At 37.6% G+C, this 17,235-nt stretch overlaps 1 protein-coding gene across 3 annotated transcripts in view; it reads right to left on the minus strand.

Moving 5' to 3' along the window:
• doc2a (double C2-like domains, alpha) overlaps positions 1-17,235 on the minus strand; it is a 46,431-nt gene that overhangs the window by 13,942 nt on the left and 15,254 nt on the right. For all 3 annotated transcript variants that reach the window (XM_053675342.1, XM_017484325.3, XM_017484342.3), the window contains 6 exons: positions 16,348-16,670; positions 15,395-15,474; positions 15,184-15,258; positions 12,582-12,691; positions 9,065-9,191; positions 8,876-8,935 (listed from right to left, as the gene is read on the minus strand). In XM_053675342.1, coding sequence (XP_053531317.1) covers positions 8,876-8,935; positions 9,065-9,191; positions 12,582-12,691; positions 15,184-15,258; positions 15,395-15,474; positions 16,348-16,666 — 771 coding nt within the window. In that variant the 5' untranslated portion in view covers positions 16,667-16,670. The remainder of the gene's footprint in view (positions 1-8,875; positions 8,936-9,064; positions 9,192-12,581; positions 12,692-15,183; positions 15,259-15,394; positions 15,475-16,347; positions 16,671-17,235) is intronic.

Below are 17,235 nucleotides of genomic sequence, written 5' to 3' on the forward strand. Positions count from 1 at the left end.
TAGCAACCAGATTGAGACGCGCGAATGTCATAACCTCGATGAGGGGATGCGCGCATTCACGAGCTACGTGCTCTTCGGATGTTGATGGAAGTTTACTGTGGACACGTGCGTTTTTTTGTTTCTGTTCCGGAGTATTCTGTCAAGTCGCAAGACATAAGGGAGTAGAGTACGGAAGCAGGTAAAGACATTTATTTAAGGGCAGGCAGACAAATCCAAATCGTAATCCAAAAAACGTAGTCAAAACAGGGTCGGGCGACCGGCAAACAGGCATAAACGGGGCAAAGCAGGAATCAAAGTCGCGGTCACAGAAAACAGGGTCAAAACACAAAACAAGAAACATGAACTAGTACTATGCACTGGGAGTGGAAAAACCAGTGGGGACTAAATGAACTAATCTATAGTTTAAACTAACTAAATCCATCAAGGACCATAACATTAACAACGTATCTAACTATACTATATCTACTATAATACTCCGCGAGGTGTACAGGGACGCGAGCGGTATATATCCCCAATATAATCAGCCGTATATAACCGAATAGAACCATTTTTTGCACTCTTATCAATGCACTTTTAATGCAATTTTTTGTTGTAGGCTACAGAGTATTACATTCTTTCAGCAGTCAGTTATAGGCCTAACATAGGCTATTCAAGGGGGTCTCAAAGATGACCATAGAAAAATATTTTTATTTTACTAATTTATTTATTTAAAGTTATATTGTGCCTTGTTGGTAGCCTATGCCTGCTGGAATGAAAAACAAATGTTCAGTGTTAAATAAATAGTTTGAAATTGTTGTTTTTGTAAGTGATTTTTTTCTTTGAAAAGCAAGACAAAATAGTAAAAAGCACATTTTGACTATTTAATTTATGCAATGGTGAAAAAAATGGCAAAAATAAACGGAAAAACGCGAAAAAAAAAACGTGTTCGGTATTCGGCCTTCGGCCAAGTTTTTTATTATATTCGGTTTCAGCTTCGGCCAAGACTTTTCATTTTGGTGCATCCCTATTTATCGTGTTTCTCGTTTCATGTTATTTATCATGTTTCTCGTTTCATGTTATTTACCATGTTTCTCGTTTCATGATAATGGCCTAGTTTCTCTTTTCATGTTAATGACCTTGTTTCTTGTTTCTCGTATTTATTCCAGCCTAGCCCTGTTTATGTCTGTTTGCCAACCACTTGACCCGTTGCCTGTTATTAGACCACGCCTTGATTACTGTTTGGATTTGTCTGCCTGCCTCGCTCTTTAATAAACGTCTTTATCTGCATTTGCATCCATCCTCAACTCCATTACATCCCGGAACATAACACCGAGACACATTGTGTGACGTCATCACAATGCACCATGTGATGTTATCACAACACACATTCAGGAAAAGCCCTCTTCAAAACAATTTCGTGCAATTGCGATTTCGCCAATTCATGTAATTTTCCACAAAAAAAATCACAAAAAACTTTTTTCAGAAATTCACAAATTTTAAAAAAGTTGCAGAAAAATCAATCATTTCCAGGGCTAACACCCTGGATGGGGCGGGAGTCCATTGGACTAGGGCACCATGCATTCACACATTCACACACTCATTTACTCCTAGGAGCAATTTATTTTAGACAATCCACCTACTGTCATGTTTTTCGTAGGTTGAAGGAAACTGGAGAACCCAGAGGAAACCCACACAGACACAAGAAAACATGGCAACAAACAGTAAACAAAGCTCAAACCCAGAACCCTGGGTTACCACCTCACCAGGTATTTATGCTTGTGTAAGTCTCTGATTAAAGTCAAAACAACAGCACTCATCCATGTATGCCTAATCATGCATTTTGACAACATGAGAATAATGTTCAAATAATCAACAACATTTGTTATCTTGAGATCACCAGAAAATTTAATAAATAACTCATGGCCTTTCTGGACTTTTGTAAATTTGATCTCAGCAAACTGATCAACAGGTGGAAAAGCTACCTATTTAACCTATTGTCTGTCTCTGTTTTTAATTTAAACAACCCCACATATTCTGATTCCAGTTATTCAAGATGGCTGCCTCCATAACGTTACAGCCTTAAGCTACAAAGTGAAGTTTTCTTTACGTTTATAGATTAAGTTGAAACTTAAACCACATCAGCAGATCTCTGTGCCATTACAGAAGAACTTAATGTGGTTTGAGGCAGATATTTACAGAAAATGTGGTAGCACTTTACAATAACAGTATGTGAATAATTATGCACTAATACCTGAATTAATACTTACTTAAATATGAACTAATCACAAACTAATGAAGAACTAACCTAACTGCGACGTGAGTCTTATGAATTCATGATCCATTTACATTGATCCTCCTTATCAAACATAGAACAATGCACTAATAATAAGAAGGATCACTGTAAACTATGAAAGTAATCCAGCACCATCCAATGATGTTTGTGTACACAGCTGCATATGGCAAATTATATAAACTATTTGAAATTATGCATGTTTAAGTTTATGCTATCACGTATCAGGAAACTTTGGACTTCACTTCCCATCAGCCACTGCACTGCACTACATGTCACATGACCACCTGCACCTGATTCATGTTTTGGTTAATGAGCACTCATGTGTATATATAGTCCTTATCTGCACCATTAGCTTGTCTTTCGTTGTCTTAGATCCCTGTGTTCCATGTTTCCTGATCTTGTTAGTCTATGTTTAGTTTTGCCACAGTATTCTGCCAAGTAGTGTTTAAGACTCACGTTGTTTGTGTCGGTGTTTGTTTCTTGCCACAGTGTGTTTAGTCAAGTTTTCCAAGTTGTGTTCGCGTCTTTGTTTGATATTACGTTTGCGTCAATAAAAGTCATTCTCTGCACCTGCTTCTGGCTCGACCTCGACCCGTGACAGAACGAAGGACTATATATACACATGAGTGCTCATTAACCAAAACATGAATCAGGTGCAGGTGGTCATGTGACATGTAGTGCAGTGCAGTGGCTGATGGGAAGTGGAGTCCAAAGTTTCCTGATACGTGACATATGTATATTCTTTCTTATAGAGAATGTTTAGTTTAATGATTTCGTTTCCACCTACATGTTAATTAATACATTAACTAACAAACATGTACTAACACATACTTAAGGTGGTCGTTATTCACGCATGAATTCATAATATGTAGTTCGTACTTAAGGTTAGCTCTTTATTAGTTTGTGATTAGTACTTGATTTAATTCATCATTAGTTCATATTTACATAAGTATTAGTTCAGGTATTAGTGTATGATTATTCATGTACTGTTATTGTAAAGTGTTTTAGGTGAGATATACTTTCATAGCTTCGTTAGCCTTGTATTGAGTATGCAAAACTAAAGACGCAAACATCGGATCACTTAGCATGTGCTGACTGATCACCTAAAGGAAAATCTCAAATAAAAGCACCAATATTTAACCTTATTTTCAGCAGAGTATAGGATGTATGAATTCCAGATTTTTTCTTCCTTTGCTCTTATAATAACCTCCACTCTTCCTTGTAGGCTTTCCACTAGATTTTGGAGCTTAGCTTTAAGGATTCATTAAATCCATTCAGTGTACAAGAGCATTAGTTCAAGTGAAGGGAAATTTTAATGATATGGCAACTTGTACAATTGTGCACTTCCAACTTTGTGCCAACAGTTAGTGGAAGAACCAGTGGTGTGAAACCAATGAAGCAGTGATTCTGCTGATTCAGAAGTCCCTTATTTACTATTCTGCTACCTTCCTCTTTAACTGACTCTCATGTTTGTTTGTTTTTTGTGAAACTCACGATTCTTCACTGTAATTGGTGCATTTTACTTGAATTCCACCCTTCTCTGCCTCTGACAACTGCCGTCACTACTGTCATTGACTGAAGAGATAAAGTATGTCAAAGTGTCTTTTGCTCATTTAATAATGATCCATTTATGATATTGCAGTGCATCGCATTTATTTATGTATCTATTGCACCTTTTAGAACTGGCTTTACAAAAATGCTTATGCTTTTCCTTAATTGGTGTCAATTGCCATTTAATAAAATTTGCACTTTTATTACATTTAAACAGTAAAACTATTTCAGAATTCATATTGAGCAGTAACAATCTGGATGTCATACATGAAAAGGATATGATGCTTTGTGCGTGCTATATTGTGCTGTATCATTATATACATTGTGAGGGTCAGGTGTCCATAAACTTTTGGCCATATAGTGTATCTTCAAACTTTTACTGTATCATCAAATTCATTTTTGAATCAGAAATTTGCAGCTATTTTATGTTGCAGCATTACTACAGCTTCTCACTAAATGTTTCATTAAATGTCTCATTAGTGCGTCAAGATAAATTTTGACTTTTTGTAAAAGACTAATGACCTTCAATTCGCTAATGATAATGAGGAGGTGTAATGAGCTGGGAAACAGGTGTGAGGACGCACACACTTGGAGAGAGCGAGAGAGAGAGAGAGAGAGAGAGAGAGAGAGAGAGACAGACATATCTTTCATATTCAGATGTATGTGATTAGCACACAGATGGCATAGGATCAGTCATCAGTCGCTATCCGATTCTGAGCATATATCAGGAGCCAAATCAAGATTTTTAAATAAATAACAACACTGCTCAGCTATAATCTTCTCCTCTGGCCATGTGAAACATCCTCCTACTACCTCCTCGCCTCCAAGTCTGTTCTCTTCTAGGTTTTCTTTTCCGTATTTACTGACAAGTTTGCTCTCTCTAATTACTTAACTCTGCCAACTTTCTCTGCCATTCGCTGTCTCCACTTTACATATTCATTCCACCTCTCACTTTCACTCAGTGTCACTCTCACTTGTTTTCTTCTTCATCGGAATGGTGTAACTTTGTTCTTGTCACGTACATTTTTCATCTTTGGGAATTAGTTGTCCATTGGTGATCTTTCTACATTCACATCTTGTTCATTAGTTTCTGCCTTTGTCCAAGCCCCTTCTCTCTCTCTCTCTCTGTCTACCGCTCTCTCTGCCTGTGTCTTTGTCTGTCTGCCTGTCTGTCTGTCTCTCGCCTCTCTGCATCTGTATATTTCAGACCCCCTCTCTCTCCTCTCAGTGTCTGTCTATCTGTCTCTCTCCTCTCTGTGTCTGTCTGTCTCAGTCTCCCCCTCTATCTCCTCTCAGTGTCTGTCTGACTGTCTCTCTCTCTCTCTCTCTTTCTCTCTCCTCTCTGTGTCTGTCTGTCTGGCTCAGTCTCCCCCTCTCTCTCCTCTCTGTGTTTGTCTGTCTCAGTCCCCCTCTCTCTCCCTTCTGTGTCTGTCTGTCTCTCTCTCTCTCCCCCCCATGTCTGTCTCTCTCTCTCCTCTCTGTGTCTGTCTCTCGCTCTCTCCTCTCTGTGTCTGTCTGTCTCTGTCCCCCTCTCTCTCCCTTCTGTGTCTGTCTGTCTCTCTCTCTCCTCTCTGTGTCTGTCTCTCGCTCTCTCCTCTCCGTGTCGGTCTGTCTCGGCCCCCCCCTGTCTCTTGTGGGATTCCCATCCACCTGTTTTTGGAGTTTTGCAGTAGCAGCATTAGCAGATAAGATGACCCAAGCAGAAATGTTGCCATTACAATTCTAAACATTGCAAAAAAAAGAGTCTGTTGTTTACTCTTGGGTAAGAGGGACATAGCGAGTAATGAAAATTAATTTAGATCAAATTAAAATTCATCTTTCATTACAAATTCCAGGCTAACTATAACTGCTTGGCTGATAATCTCTTCATCATGTCATTCTGTGAACTCCATTTCAGACTATTTTCATAAATTGATGGAGAATTTATATGTGCTTTTTTAAGAAATCCACTTAAAGATTGCACATATACTCAGCAAAAAAAGAAACGTTCTCTCACATTCAACTACTTTTATTTCTAGCAAATTTCTTAACATGTGTAAATATTTGCATTAACATAAAAACATTCAACAAATGAGACATAAACTGAACAAGTTTTACAGACATTTGACGAACAGAAATGGAATAATGAGTCCCTGAACAAAAGGGGGCTCAATATTAAAAGTCAGTATCTGGTGTGTTCACCAGCTGCTTTAAGTACTACAGTGCATCTCATCCTCATGGACTGCACCAGATTAGTCAGTTCTTGCTGTGAGATGTTACTCCACTCTTCCACCAAGGCATCTGCAAGTTCTCGATCATGTCTGGGGGACACATGGTTACATGTAATTTTCCACTGCGAGGACGATCAGCTGTCCTTCCTGTCTCCCTGTAGCACCGTCTTAGGCATCTTACATTACAGATATTGCAGTTTATTGCTCTGGCCACAGCTGCAGTCCTCATGCCTCCCTGCAGCAGGTCTATGGCATGTTTACGCAGGTGAGCAGGAACACTAGACATCTTTCTTCTGATGTTTTTCAGAGTCAGTAGAAAGGTTTCTTTAGTGTCCTAACTTACTGTAACTGTGACCTTAATTACCTACCACCTGTAAACTGTTCGTGTCTTAAGGACTGTTCCACAGGTGCATGTGCAATAATTCTTTATGGTTCACTAAACAAGCATGAATAACATTGTTTAAACCCTTTCCAATAAAGATCTCTAAAGCTTATTTAGATTTTACAAAATTATCTTTAAAATACAGTCTACTGTAAAAGGGACATTTCTCTCTTTTTTTGCTGAGTATATATGGAGAAAAAAGTCCTATATGTGACTCTCAGTCTGAGAGAATAGCCATTCCTCTGGGTTTTTTCATTCATTTTGCCCTCTGATCCCTCTGTGGTCTTTGATGTTGTTGTCATTCTGTCCAGCTGCACTGTAATTTAAAGTCTTTGAGCAAGGTCATAAGGTTTTCCTCTTATCAGCAGTCTTTATCATTTTATTAGAGGTACCGAAAAGACGAAATTGTGATACATATCACCCTTCCTCTTACTCTCATATTACTATGTCTCTGTTCTTCATGCTTCGAGAAACAATCCCAGGATTTGCTCTTTATGTTTTTATGTTTCTTGCACTAGCCCTTTATCATGATCATCCTAGTCAGCCACTGATTGTTACATCACTTTCGTCAGACAGTCTACAATACGCCAGCATCGATACAAGCAGAGTGGTTAGAATCAAAAAGGAAAGCAGTTAAAATCTAATACTGGTGTCGAAAATGCATACTCCCCGGCTCACGTTGGAGAGAGAGCTCCAATTTCATTTAGAGCTGGAAGGTATTAGACACCCCGAAAATTGTTTCACGAGTGTTCATTTTTCCTATGGAGAGAATGACACATTACACTCTATACTAAGGTTATTACATTATACTATGAATGCCACATTGTACTTTTTCTTAGACAATGTTACATTTTGTGATGTGTAACTTCCATGAAACAAGTAAGCACTTACTCTAGAGCATCTATAAATAGTCATTCTCTCACCAACCTCTATTTTTTCTCTCTAGTGAAGTAAAGTTTTTTGTCATGTTACTGAGGAAATGGAAAGAGCAAACTCCTCTGTCATGAAGACTTTCCCATGTAAGAAAACTTAACGTTAACTGAGTTGAATCATATCGGATCGAATCCTGTCGGTGCTGAATCAAATAGAATTGGACCATTAGTAAATTGAAGTATAATGAATCTTTGGTAACACTTTACAATAACAGTACATGAATAATCATGCATTAATTCCTGAATTTATTCTTAATTAAATAATGATGAGTTCCGGCATGTACTAATCACAAACTAATGAAGAGCTTACCTTAAGTACGACGTGAGTCAAGAGTGAATAACGACCACCTTAAGTACCTGTTAGTACATGTTTGTTAGCTAATGTATTAATTACGTTACAAACATACAGCAAATGATGTAAACAATTTTAACTTTCGCATGTTTAATTCATATTCTTTCTTATAGACCATGTTTGATTTAGTTTACCCCTATGTGTTAATTAACACATTAACTGACAAGCATGTACTAACAGGTACTTAAGGTGGTCTTTATTCATAAAGGTGGTCTTCACGCATGAATTCATAAGATTCACATCGTAGTTAAGGTTTGTTCTTCATTAGTTTGTGATCAGTACATGCCTTAACTCATCATTAGTTCATATTTAAGTAAGTATTAATTCAGGTATTAGCACATGATTATTCACACACAGTTATTGTAACGTTTTACCACATTTTCTGTAAATATCTGCCTCAAGCCAAATTCAGTTCTTCAGTAATGGCACAGAGATCTGCTGATGTGGTTTAAGATTCAACTTAATCTGTAAATGTAAAGAAAACTTCACTGTGTAGCTTAACACTGTAACGTTATGGAGGCAGCCATCTTGAATAACTGGAATCAGAATAGGTGGGGTTGTTTAAATTAAAAACAGAGACAGACAATAGGTGAGGTAAGGTTCACTCTTCGTTTGTCCGTGATTAGTACATGCCTTAACTCATCATTAGTTCAAGTATTAATTCAGATATTATTGAATGAATCTTTACTTGTTTATACTGTATGGTTTGTGTGTAGTACCATACACTAGTTAACAGGGAGATTCACACTCCTAATATTTCTCTTAACGGTATTATGTGTATTAAGGTTTTTAATCACCCAGTTCACTGAATTGTCTAGAAATTGCTATTTCTTTTAGTGACATGTTTGACTTTCAAAGTACTTTAGGAAATGAGATGAGAAATGGGTTTTATTCATCTTCTCACATGTTAGAATGTACACAGTGTTCTTATTCTAAGTGCTAATTCACTTTGATCCCAATGTGAAAACACTGAAGAGCGATGATGAATGCATTAAATATGCAGGCAATAATTGGTTTATGTAAGCCTGATATGTATTCAAGCTCTGAAATGTGCTGGAAACAGATGGATTTAATGATAGTGAAAGAGGGTGAGATAGAGAGAGAGAGAGAGCGAGAGAGAGTGGGGGAAGGGGTAATAGAGAAATAGAAAAAATGGGATAGAGAAGGTTGAAGTACTTCTCTGAGATAACAGGAGATCCCTCGCAGTGCCGCTCCCATTGCTGTTGGTGAGGGAAGCTGAAAGAATGATAGAAAGAGTTTGTGGTTGGAAACACTCCTTGAAATGTTTATCACACTTTTTCCAGGAGTAGTTTCAAAGTGCGTGTTTGTGTATGGGACCATGTGTGTGTGTATGTGTGTGCTTACAGGGGGTGGATGCTCTAGGCAGGTGTAGAAGCGCTTTGTCTGGTCTGGTTTCACACGCCTCAGAGCCACCCGCGACTCACCAATAAATTCATTATGAGTCAGCTTGTCTTCATCACACACTGATAACCTGAGCAAGATTATAGGACAAAGGACCATAGAAAGTGAGGGGGAAGAGAGATAGTGTGTGTATGAGTCTCAAAGAAAGAAGAGGTGGGCAGAGCGTATTTTTATGTAAAAGAAGTTGCCAAATGGTAGAAAAGTGAGAGATTAGCAGAACACAGAGCGCCAAAAATAAGCTCTGATGGAATTGTTCCTGACAGAAATGTATATTTATGTCTGGGATTAGAATGATATTCGCAGCGTTGACAGCTTTTTTATTTAAAAACCCTGCACCCCTGCACATGAACCACACATTCAAATGACTGTGCACATGAGTGGAGCTCAGACTCAGGCTCAGAGATAAACAGCTAAACGAGTTTGCTTTGTGCTCTCTTCTACCTTTCGCATCACCCTTTTTTAAAAAGGAAACCGGAAAAAGGAAAAGGCCAAGATATATTTTTAAAAATTTTTTTAAAAAAAACATTCCCAGCAATCGTTCGCAGATGTGAGATTTGGGCATATGGGTTATTTTCACAGAGTAAACCTGGGTCTGTAGTAAAGTAGAGTATATTGTCATTTTAAATAACAGGTTTTCAGTTATTGGCTAACTTCTGGGAGAGGTTATAGAACCATCCTACTGACTCTTTCACTTTCAGTGAGATGAAGCATGAACAAACCTTTTGGCCTTAAAAAAAAATCATGGAAAATATTACAGGTTTCTGTTGTTCTTGTCTGTATGTTTGTTTTTTGTTTAGTTTTTTTTTATTGATCTTGCAATGTAAAGGGCCCTAATGGTTTAACAGGTGACCTGTGATTGGTTCTAAATGTGTTTGGTTGTTTTCTAATGCAATCATACAGGAGTCTGGTAGTTTCAATTGGTAACATAATGGGTTTTTCTTTTTTCTTTTTTTTTTTACTTCTTCTGTAATATTTGCATCTGTAAAGATAATGCTCTTTGGTATGTCTTCATGGAAACACAAAAAATCATCCAGTGAGCAGCAGTTCTGCAAGTGGAAACACCGTGTTGATGACAGAGGTCAGAGGAGAATGGCCAGACTGGTTCAAGTTGACAGGAAATCTACAGTGATTCAAATAATTACTCTTTACAACTGTGGTGCGCAGAAAAGCATGTCAGAATCACCAAAACAGCCATCACAATACAAGAATTTAATAATACTGGATCTACAAATGAATATGAGTAGACTCTTGAAAATCATTATAACAATTAAATCCACACCATGGAAACCAATCCCCCTTGGAAATTTTTTGAGAGGCTTTTTAAAGGAAAGAATAATGCCAGTGCTGCTTATTAGTGCAAGAAAGATTTACAACCCTGAGCGATCTTGTTTATTAGTTCTTAAATTAATTCCAGCAAGTAGCTTATCCTGCTGGGTTATGTGCTATATCTGTGAGAGGCAGGGCTGTCTAAAAGAGTGGGTGAAAGGGGCGGACACGCTGACTATGCATCAGCTTAAATTATAGCAAGAGATGTGTGAGATGCATGTGAAATTGACGTTGAGATAAAATTCCACAATCAGGCAAAAAAAATAAAAAAATGCAAAAGAGCTTGTGAGACGTCTTAATGAAATGTTTTTTTAAACATGGATCATTTTTGTATCATTGTCATTGTAAATCAAGCACTAATGTTACTCAGAGTGCACTTTGCCAGAGGGCATAGAAAACAACAATGGAACTGCTTCTTTCTCTTAAGCCGGGCAGAGACTATGATGAGTGGCGAGGGAGGAGTGTATATCGTAAATGAAGGGGGGAATATTTTTGCCGTTGGCACAAAGTGGCAGCTAGAAAGAAAAACTTGGAAGAACGTATGTGAGAAATTGTGTTATTGATAATAGAGAATGTTTTTTTGTTAGAAAGTATCAACATATAATAATCACCTGCTGCTATGCTCTATATAAGGTATTATTTTTTATATAAGGTATACCTTTTTTTTATCAATTGTAATAGACCTACTCCTACAAATAAACCTACATACTATTATAGGCACTGGAAATATTGGGAGAGGGATACTGTCTAGCGTATTCAGTCCTAGTCATGTCTCATGGAATATTCACCTATTCCTTTACATGCTCAGACCTGCATATTTGTGATCTTTTATATTAAACCCCCCATTATCCCCCCAATTTTGTCACTGGATATTCCCACCCACCAGCCAGCTCTCCCCTATCATAGCTACTGACAGCTATCAACTGGAGAAGGTGAAGGCTATTACGTGCTACCTCACATGTGAGACATAAAGCCAGATAGTTCTTTTTGAACTGCTGCTAATGCTGATTCGCCGGGCAATGTGTCACACTCAGAAGAAAATAGCTATCTGCCCTCTTACACATACATGAGCTGACAGATTCTCATGATTGGTTAGTGTCACTGTAATTGATAGAGGAGAGAGAGAGTATACCATACCTCCCACCCAGAGAGCATGGCCATCCACAATCCTTAAGTGTTGCTCCATTCAGGAGCCTGAGTCTTTTACTTTTTACAATTACAGCAAAACAATTTCAATTAGCAAGAACAAGCTTTCAGTAAGAGAAGAGAATTTAAGCCTGCATTTTAAATGAGTATCCATACTTACTTTGTGGCCCTGCCAAGCAATAGGCTATTCACATCTGTATTTATGCCTCTAAATCTGAGGATCAGAAGATTCAGCACAGCAGGCAATGCCAGCTCAGTAATAGAGCATACTTACTGCCTCACTCTTTTGGACTGTGCAGGACTCTTTATATATATAAAAACCATCCTCACATCATCTGTACAGTGTATTTGCTATGCTATTACAGATGTGTGTATTTGTATCCCTTGTATTTATTTGATAGTTTAAATACGTTTAAACGCACTATGGTCTGCACTTATATAATGCTTTTTTAACCTTAGCAGTTCCAAAGCACTTTACATTCACCCATTCACACACTCACATCGGGAGCACTTGGGATTCAGTGTCTTGCCCAAGGACACTTCGGCATGTGGAGTCGTGTGGGCCGGGAATCGAACCACCAACCCTACGATTAGTGGACAACCCGCTCTACCACCTGAGCCACAGCCACCCATATGTGCATTAAGGATGTATGCACTGTCACAAACAGACAACTTCAGAAAAACAGTTCCTTCTGAGATTTAAGTGGCAGACACGCGCACAAACACAGACATCTACCCAAAACACTGAGAAGTGCACAGCATTCTCCGAGAAAAGGCTGAAATATTGCTGCCACAGAGATGTACCCAGGGAAGGTTGTGTGGGCGACTGGCATACATGTATTCATGGCAGAAAAGACAGAAAAGGATTTTTAGAATTGACTTCTATAGGCTGCTCAATTCACAAACCCCCACACACCTACATTCCCCTCACACACACACACACACACACACACACACACACACACACACACACACACACACACACTACCTCAGGGTCTTTCTGTGCATGTCTTCTTCCGTGATTCCAATGTATGTTAGAGTCTCATTCCAGACTGGATTTAAGGAATTCCGTACAGTTTTGGTTTTCAACTTATTAGCCTGATGAGAGACAGTGAAGGGGCTAATTTAGTAATTCAAATGCAATGACTTAAAATACAATCAAGCACAAAAGACACGTGAATGGATAAAAAGAACATTGTAGCACTTTACAATAACTGTACATGAATAATCAGGCACTGATACCTGTATTAAGTAAATATGAAGTAATGATGAGTTACGGCATGTACTTAATCACAAACTAATGAAAAGCTAACCTTTACTTGATGTGAGTCTTATGAATTCATGCTTGAGTAACGATCACCTTAAGTACAATAATACAACCCCTGGCAAAAATTATTTAATCACCACATTTCGAGAACGTTCACCCAGGTTTTTGTACTTCGTAGCAAATAAACAAATCAAAGATATGACACAAAACAATTTTTGTTTAATAGGCTGAACATTCTGGCTTCATGAAACATACCTCAAACAAGTTCAATGAAATTTGTTTAATTAATGCCATTTTTTCCCCCAGATCAAGTAGAGGAAAACATTAGGGAATCACTTTGTAATTTGCATTTCTAAAACAAATACCAGAACAAGTCTAAAAATTCAAATTAGGCTGCAGTTTAAAAAAGAGTGCATACAGACCTTAACCTTGGACTTTTTGAAAGGAAACATGGCCCCAACAAGAGCATTGTCTGGTGAAACAATGGAAAGGATTATACAACTCCTTCCAGAAGAAAATCTGATACGGAGTGTGGCAAAAGATGTTGGTTGTTTCCAGTCAGCTGTGTGTAATATTTGGTGCAAGTATAACCAAAATGGGAAGGTTATAAAAGGAAAATAAGGTTACAGTGGGCTAAAGAGAAGCAGCCATGGAGTGTGGATGATTGGATGAAAGTGATATCCATTGATGAATCATGAATCTGCATTCATGCCAAGGAGATGATGCTGGAACTTTTGTTTGGTGTCGTTCTAATGAAACATAAAGTTGACTGCCTGAAGAAAACAATCAAATTTCCCCACTCATTTATGATATGAGGTTGCATGTCAGGTAACGGACCAGGGGAGACCTCAACAGTCAATGCACAGGTGTATGTTTAAACTCTGGACACTTTTCTCATTGCATTGATAGAAAATAAGTTTGGTGGTGATGAAGTCATTTTTCAGGATGATAATTCATCTTGCCACAGAGCAAAGAGCATTAAAGCTTTTCTTCCGAAAGGAGAATCAACTCAGTGACCTGGCCAGCAAACAGTCTGGATCTCAGTCTGATTTTTAAAATTTAATTTAAATTTTTTTTAAAAATTGGTCCATGACAAGGCTCCGTCCTACAAAGTTGATCTGTCAACCGCTATTCGAGAAAGTTGGAACCAGCTTGATGGAGAATATTGTTTTTCATTAGTGAAGTCCATGCCTCAAAGAATTCAGTTCACCATAAAAGCCTGAGGAGGAGTAAGTACTAATTATGAATTTTTTTTGTTGATGATTCCATAATTTGTTCCTCACCATTGATTCCATCATTTCTTTCCTATACTTGAAAAATATGCCATTAATTAAAATTATTTAATGAAATTAGTTTGAGGCATGTTTCACCTAGCCAGAATACTCAGCTATTAAACAAAAATAGTTTTGTGTCATATCTGTGGTTTATTTATTTGCTACAAAGTAAAAAAAAAAAAAAAAAAAGTAAAATGATCATCCTCTAAGTGTGGTGATTCCATAATTTTTGCCAGAGGTAGTACATGTTTGTTAGTTAATGTATTAATTGTAGGGTGAAACTAAATCAAGCATGCTCTATAAGAATGAATATGAATTAACCAAGCATAATTTCAAATTGTTTATGTAATTTGCCTTATGCAGCTGTGTACACAAACGTCTTTGGATGACGCTGGATTACTTTCATAATTTACAATGATCCTCTGGTTGAGATTAAATTTTTGTTTTATATTATTAGTGTGTCTTCCTACGTTCTATAAGGAGGAACAATGTACAGTATATGTGTAAATATACGTCGTACTTAAGGTTAGCTCTTCATTAGTTTGTGATTAGTACATGCCTTAACTCATCATTAGTTCATATTTAAGTAAGTATTCATTCAGGTCTTAGTGCATGATTATTCATGTACTGTAATTTTTAAAGTGTTACCAAGAAAATTAACCTTAATTTGACATGTTCTATATAAAAAAATAAAGTTCCAAAATGTTCTAAATTGTATGTGGCTGTAGTCTGCAACAGGTCAACAATCCAAAAATTCCAAGATAATAATAAATAAAATGATAATTAAAAAAAAAAAACATTCAGACAAAATGGTGGCCATACAAGATATTACCAAATATTTAAATGAAAACCCAAAAAGCATTAATAATTTTAATAATAACATTCACTATTGGAAAGAATATCTGTATTTCTGCTTACTTAGTTTTGTGTAAAGGGTACACAAAGTTTTGTACTAATTGTTTGACATGTATGGAGAAAATATACATAAGGAAGTTATGAATAATGCATGTGATGATTCCGTGCCTGTACTGTGCTTTAAATTGACCCACCTTACTCGCTCCAGGCAGGAGATGAATCTTAACATATGGATCTGCCAGGCCGTTGAAATCCATAGGCTTCAAACCCTAGTGGAGGCGATAGAGAGAGATATTGTCTCTGAACTACTGGAGTTCTGGATGATTATTACTTCCGTAGGACATCTCTTATACTGTACAGTAGCTTAATCTTTTAAAAAAATAAACAGCAGAAAAAAGTGCAAACCTTGGCTCTGAGGATGGTGCAGTGAAGCGAGCTGGTTGCTCTCTCATACCTCAGTTCGAATTCTAATGTCCCGAGAGCCGCTATACATAATGGAAAAATGATCATATTAGCATACACACAGATGGATTAAACTATTCACAGTGCAATTTGTCAAGCTACAACAATCACCTTAAAGCACCTCTGGACTAAAACATCCATTCTTATTATAATACATACCAAGGCCATAACAGGCAAAGGTATCACTTCTGTTTCCAAACATAACCCAATTTAAATGTTTACTACATGTGGGAGTATATTGCTTATAGCTGAAATGTAATTAAGAAACACTGGGGATCATATCAATATACATATAGTGAAAACGGAATGCACACAATATTCATGCAACTAAAGTGCCAATTAAAATGCACCATTACACACTGTATTTATGTAATACGATTATGCTGGACCTTGCTGAATGTGTGTAACAAATGTGTGGGAAATACTCAGTACAACCCAGTAGCATCACACCTGCGCCTACATAAAATGCAGTTATGTATGTATCTGGTTTCTATGATTATGACTCATAGACCGCAACCTCCCATGAAACATAACAGAATGCAGTAATGCTCCTGCAACATTAACGATTTTTCAGCCACATTGGATTGACTTTTTACATCCTTTTTTAAAGGATGTGAGGCCTGAAACATGGTGGTTTTGCCCTAGGCATCTCAGCATATTTTAGAGGACATAATCCACTAAACCATCCCACTGTGGTCATTCTTTGACCTCATTGCATTACAGCATTTCATACTTTCTTCTCACAAACAATCCTCTTACAATAAGATTGTACATATACAATTTTTGTACATATACCACTTTAAGCTCTGCCTAATGTGATAGCATCATTTCCATGTATAGAGCTTAAGTGTATAAGATAATTAGAAATAGAAGTAATGGATGGCATGAGAGCTTACTACAGTCATCACTGTCAGAGCTGTTAATGTCGACTGATGTGTCCACACTACTGGACAATGATAATGTTCCACCACCTCCCCTGGCCCCGGCCTGCAGTGGGGAGAGGAGTGTGCTGCTCCCCACTCCAGAAGCCCCGAGACCAGGGCTAAGGGCCACTGAAGAGGCAGTAGGGTGTGGGGAGATAGGCTCGCCGGTTGGTGAGAGACGGGGGAAGTACGCGGAGATCTGTCTGATTGGTCGGATCGGGCCCGGGCAGACGTCTATGGCCATGTGTTCCTGGATGGAGATGGTGAGTTTCTTTCCTTTACGCACCGTCATAGAGCTGATTGGATAAGACAGACAGAAAATAATGATAGATAAGGCTGCATATACTTCTCATATTCAATTTTAATTCATTTAATCCTAATACTAATAGTACTATTATTACTACTACTGCTACCACTACTACTACTACTACTGCTGCTGATGTTAATATTACTACTACTACTGCTATTACTACTACTACTACTACTACTACTGCTGCTGCTGCTGCTGCTGTTAATATTACTACTACTACTGCTACTACTACTACTGCTACTGTTACTACTGCTAGTGTTACTACTACTACTACTGTTGCTGCTTTTAATACCTTACTAATTATGCCATAAAACACTTTCAGAGTAGTTATGCAAATAAAATGTTTATGTTCTACTCAAATAGCTAGGTTTCTACAGTGATGTTAAACACGTCATGCTTAGTATATGCCCAGCATAACTATTTCGTTAATGTTCTACCTAGTTAAGCATTGCTAACTTTATCTTCCTGGCCGTCTTTAGTTAACTAAAAATCAAAGTTATCTCCTTAATAGGAATTTAGCTATTTCCATAGAATATAACATACTTAAAGGT

The sequence above is a fragment of the Ictalurus punctatus genome, chromosome 2 (assembly GCF_001660625.3).
Source record: "Ictalurus punctatus breed USDA103 chromosome 2, Coco_2.0, whole genome shotgun sequence".
Taxonomy (NCBI): domain Eukaryota; kingdom Metazoa; phylum Chordata; class Actinopteri; order Siluriformes; family Ictaluridae; genus Ictalurus; species Ictalurus punctatus.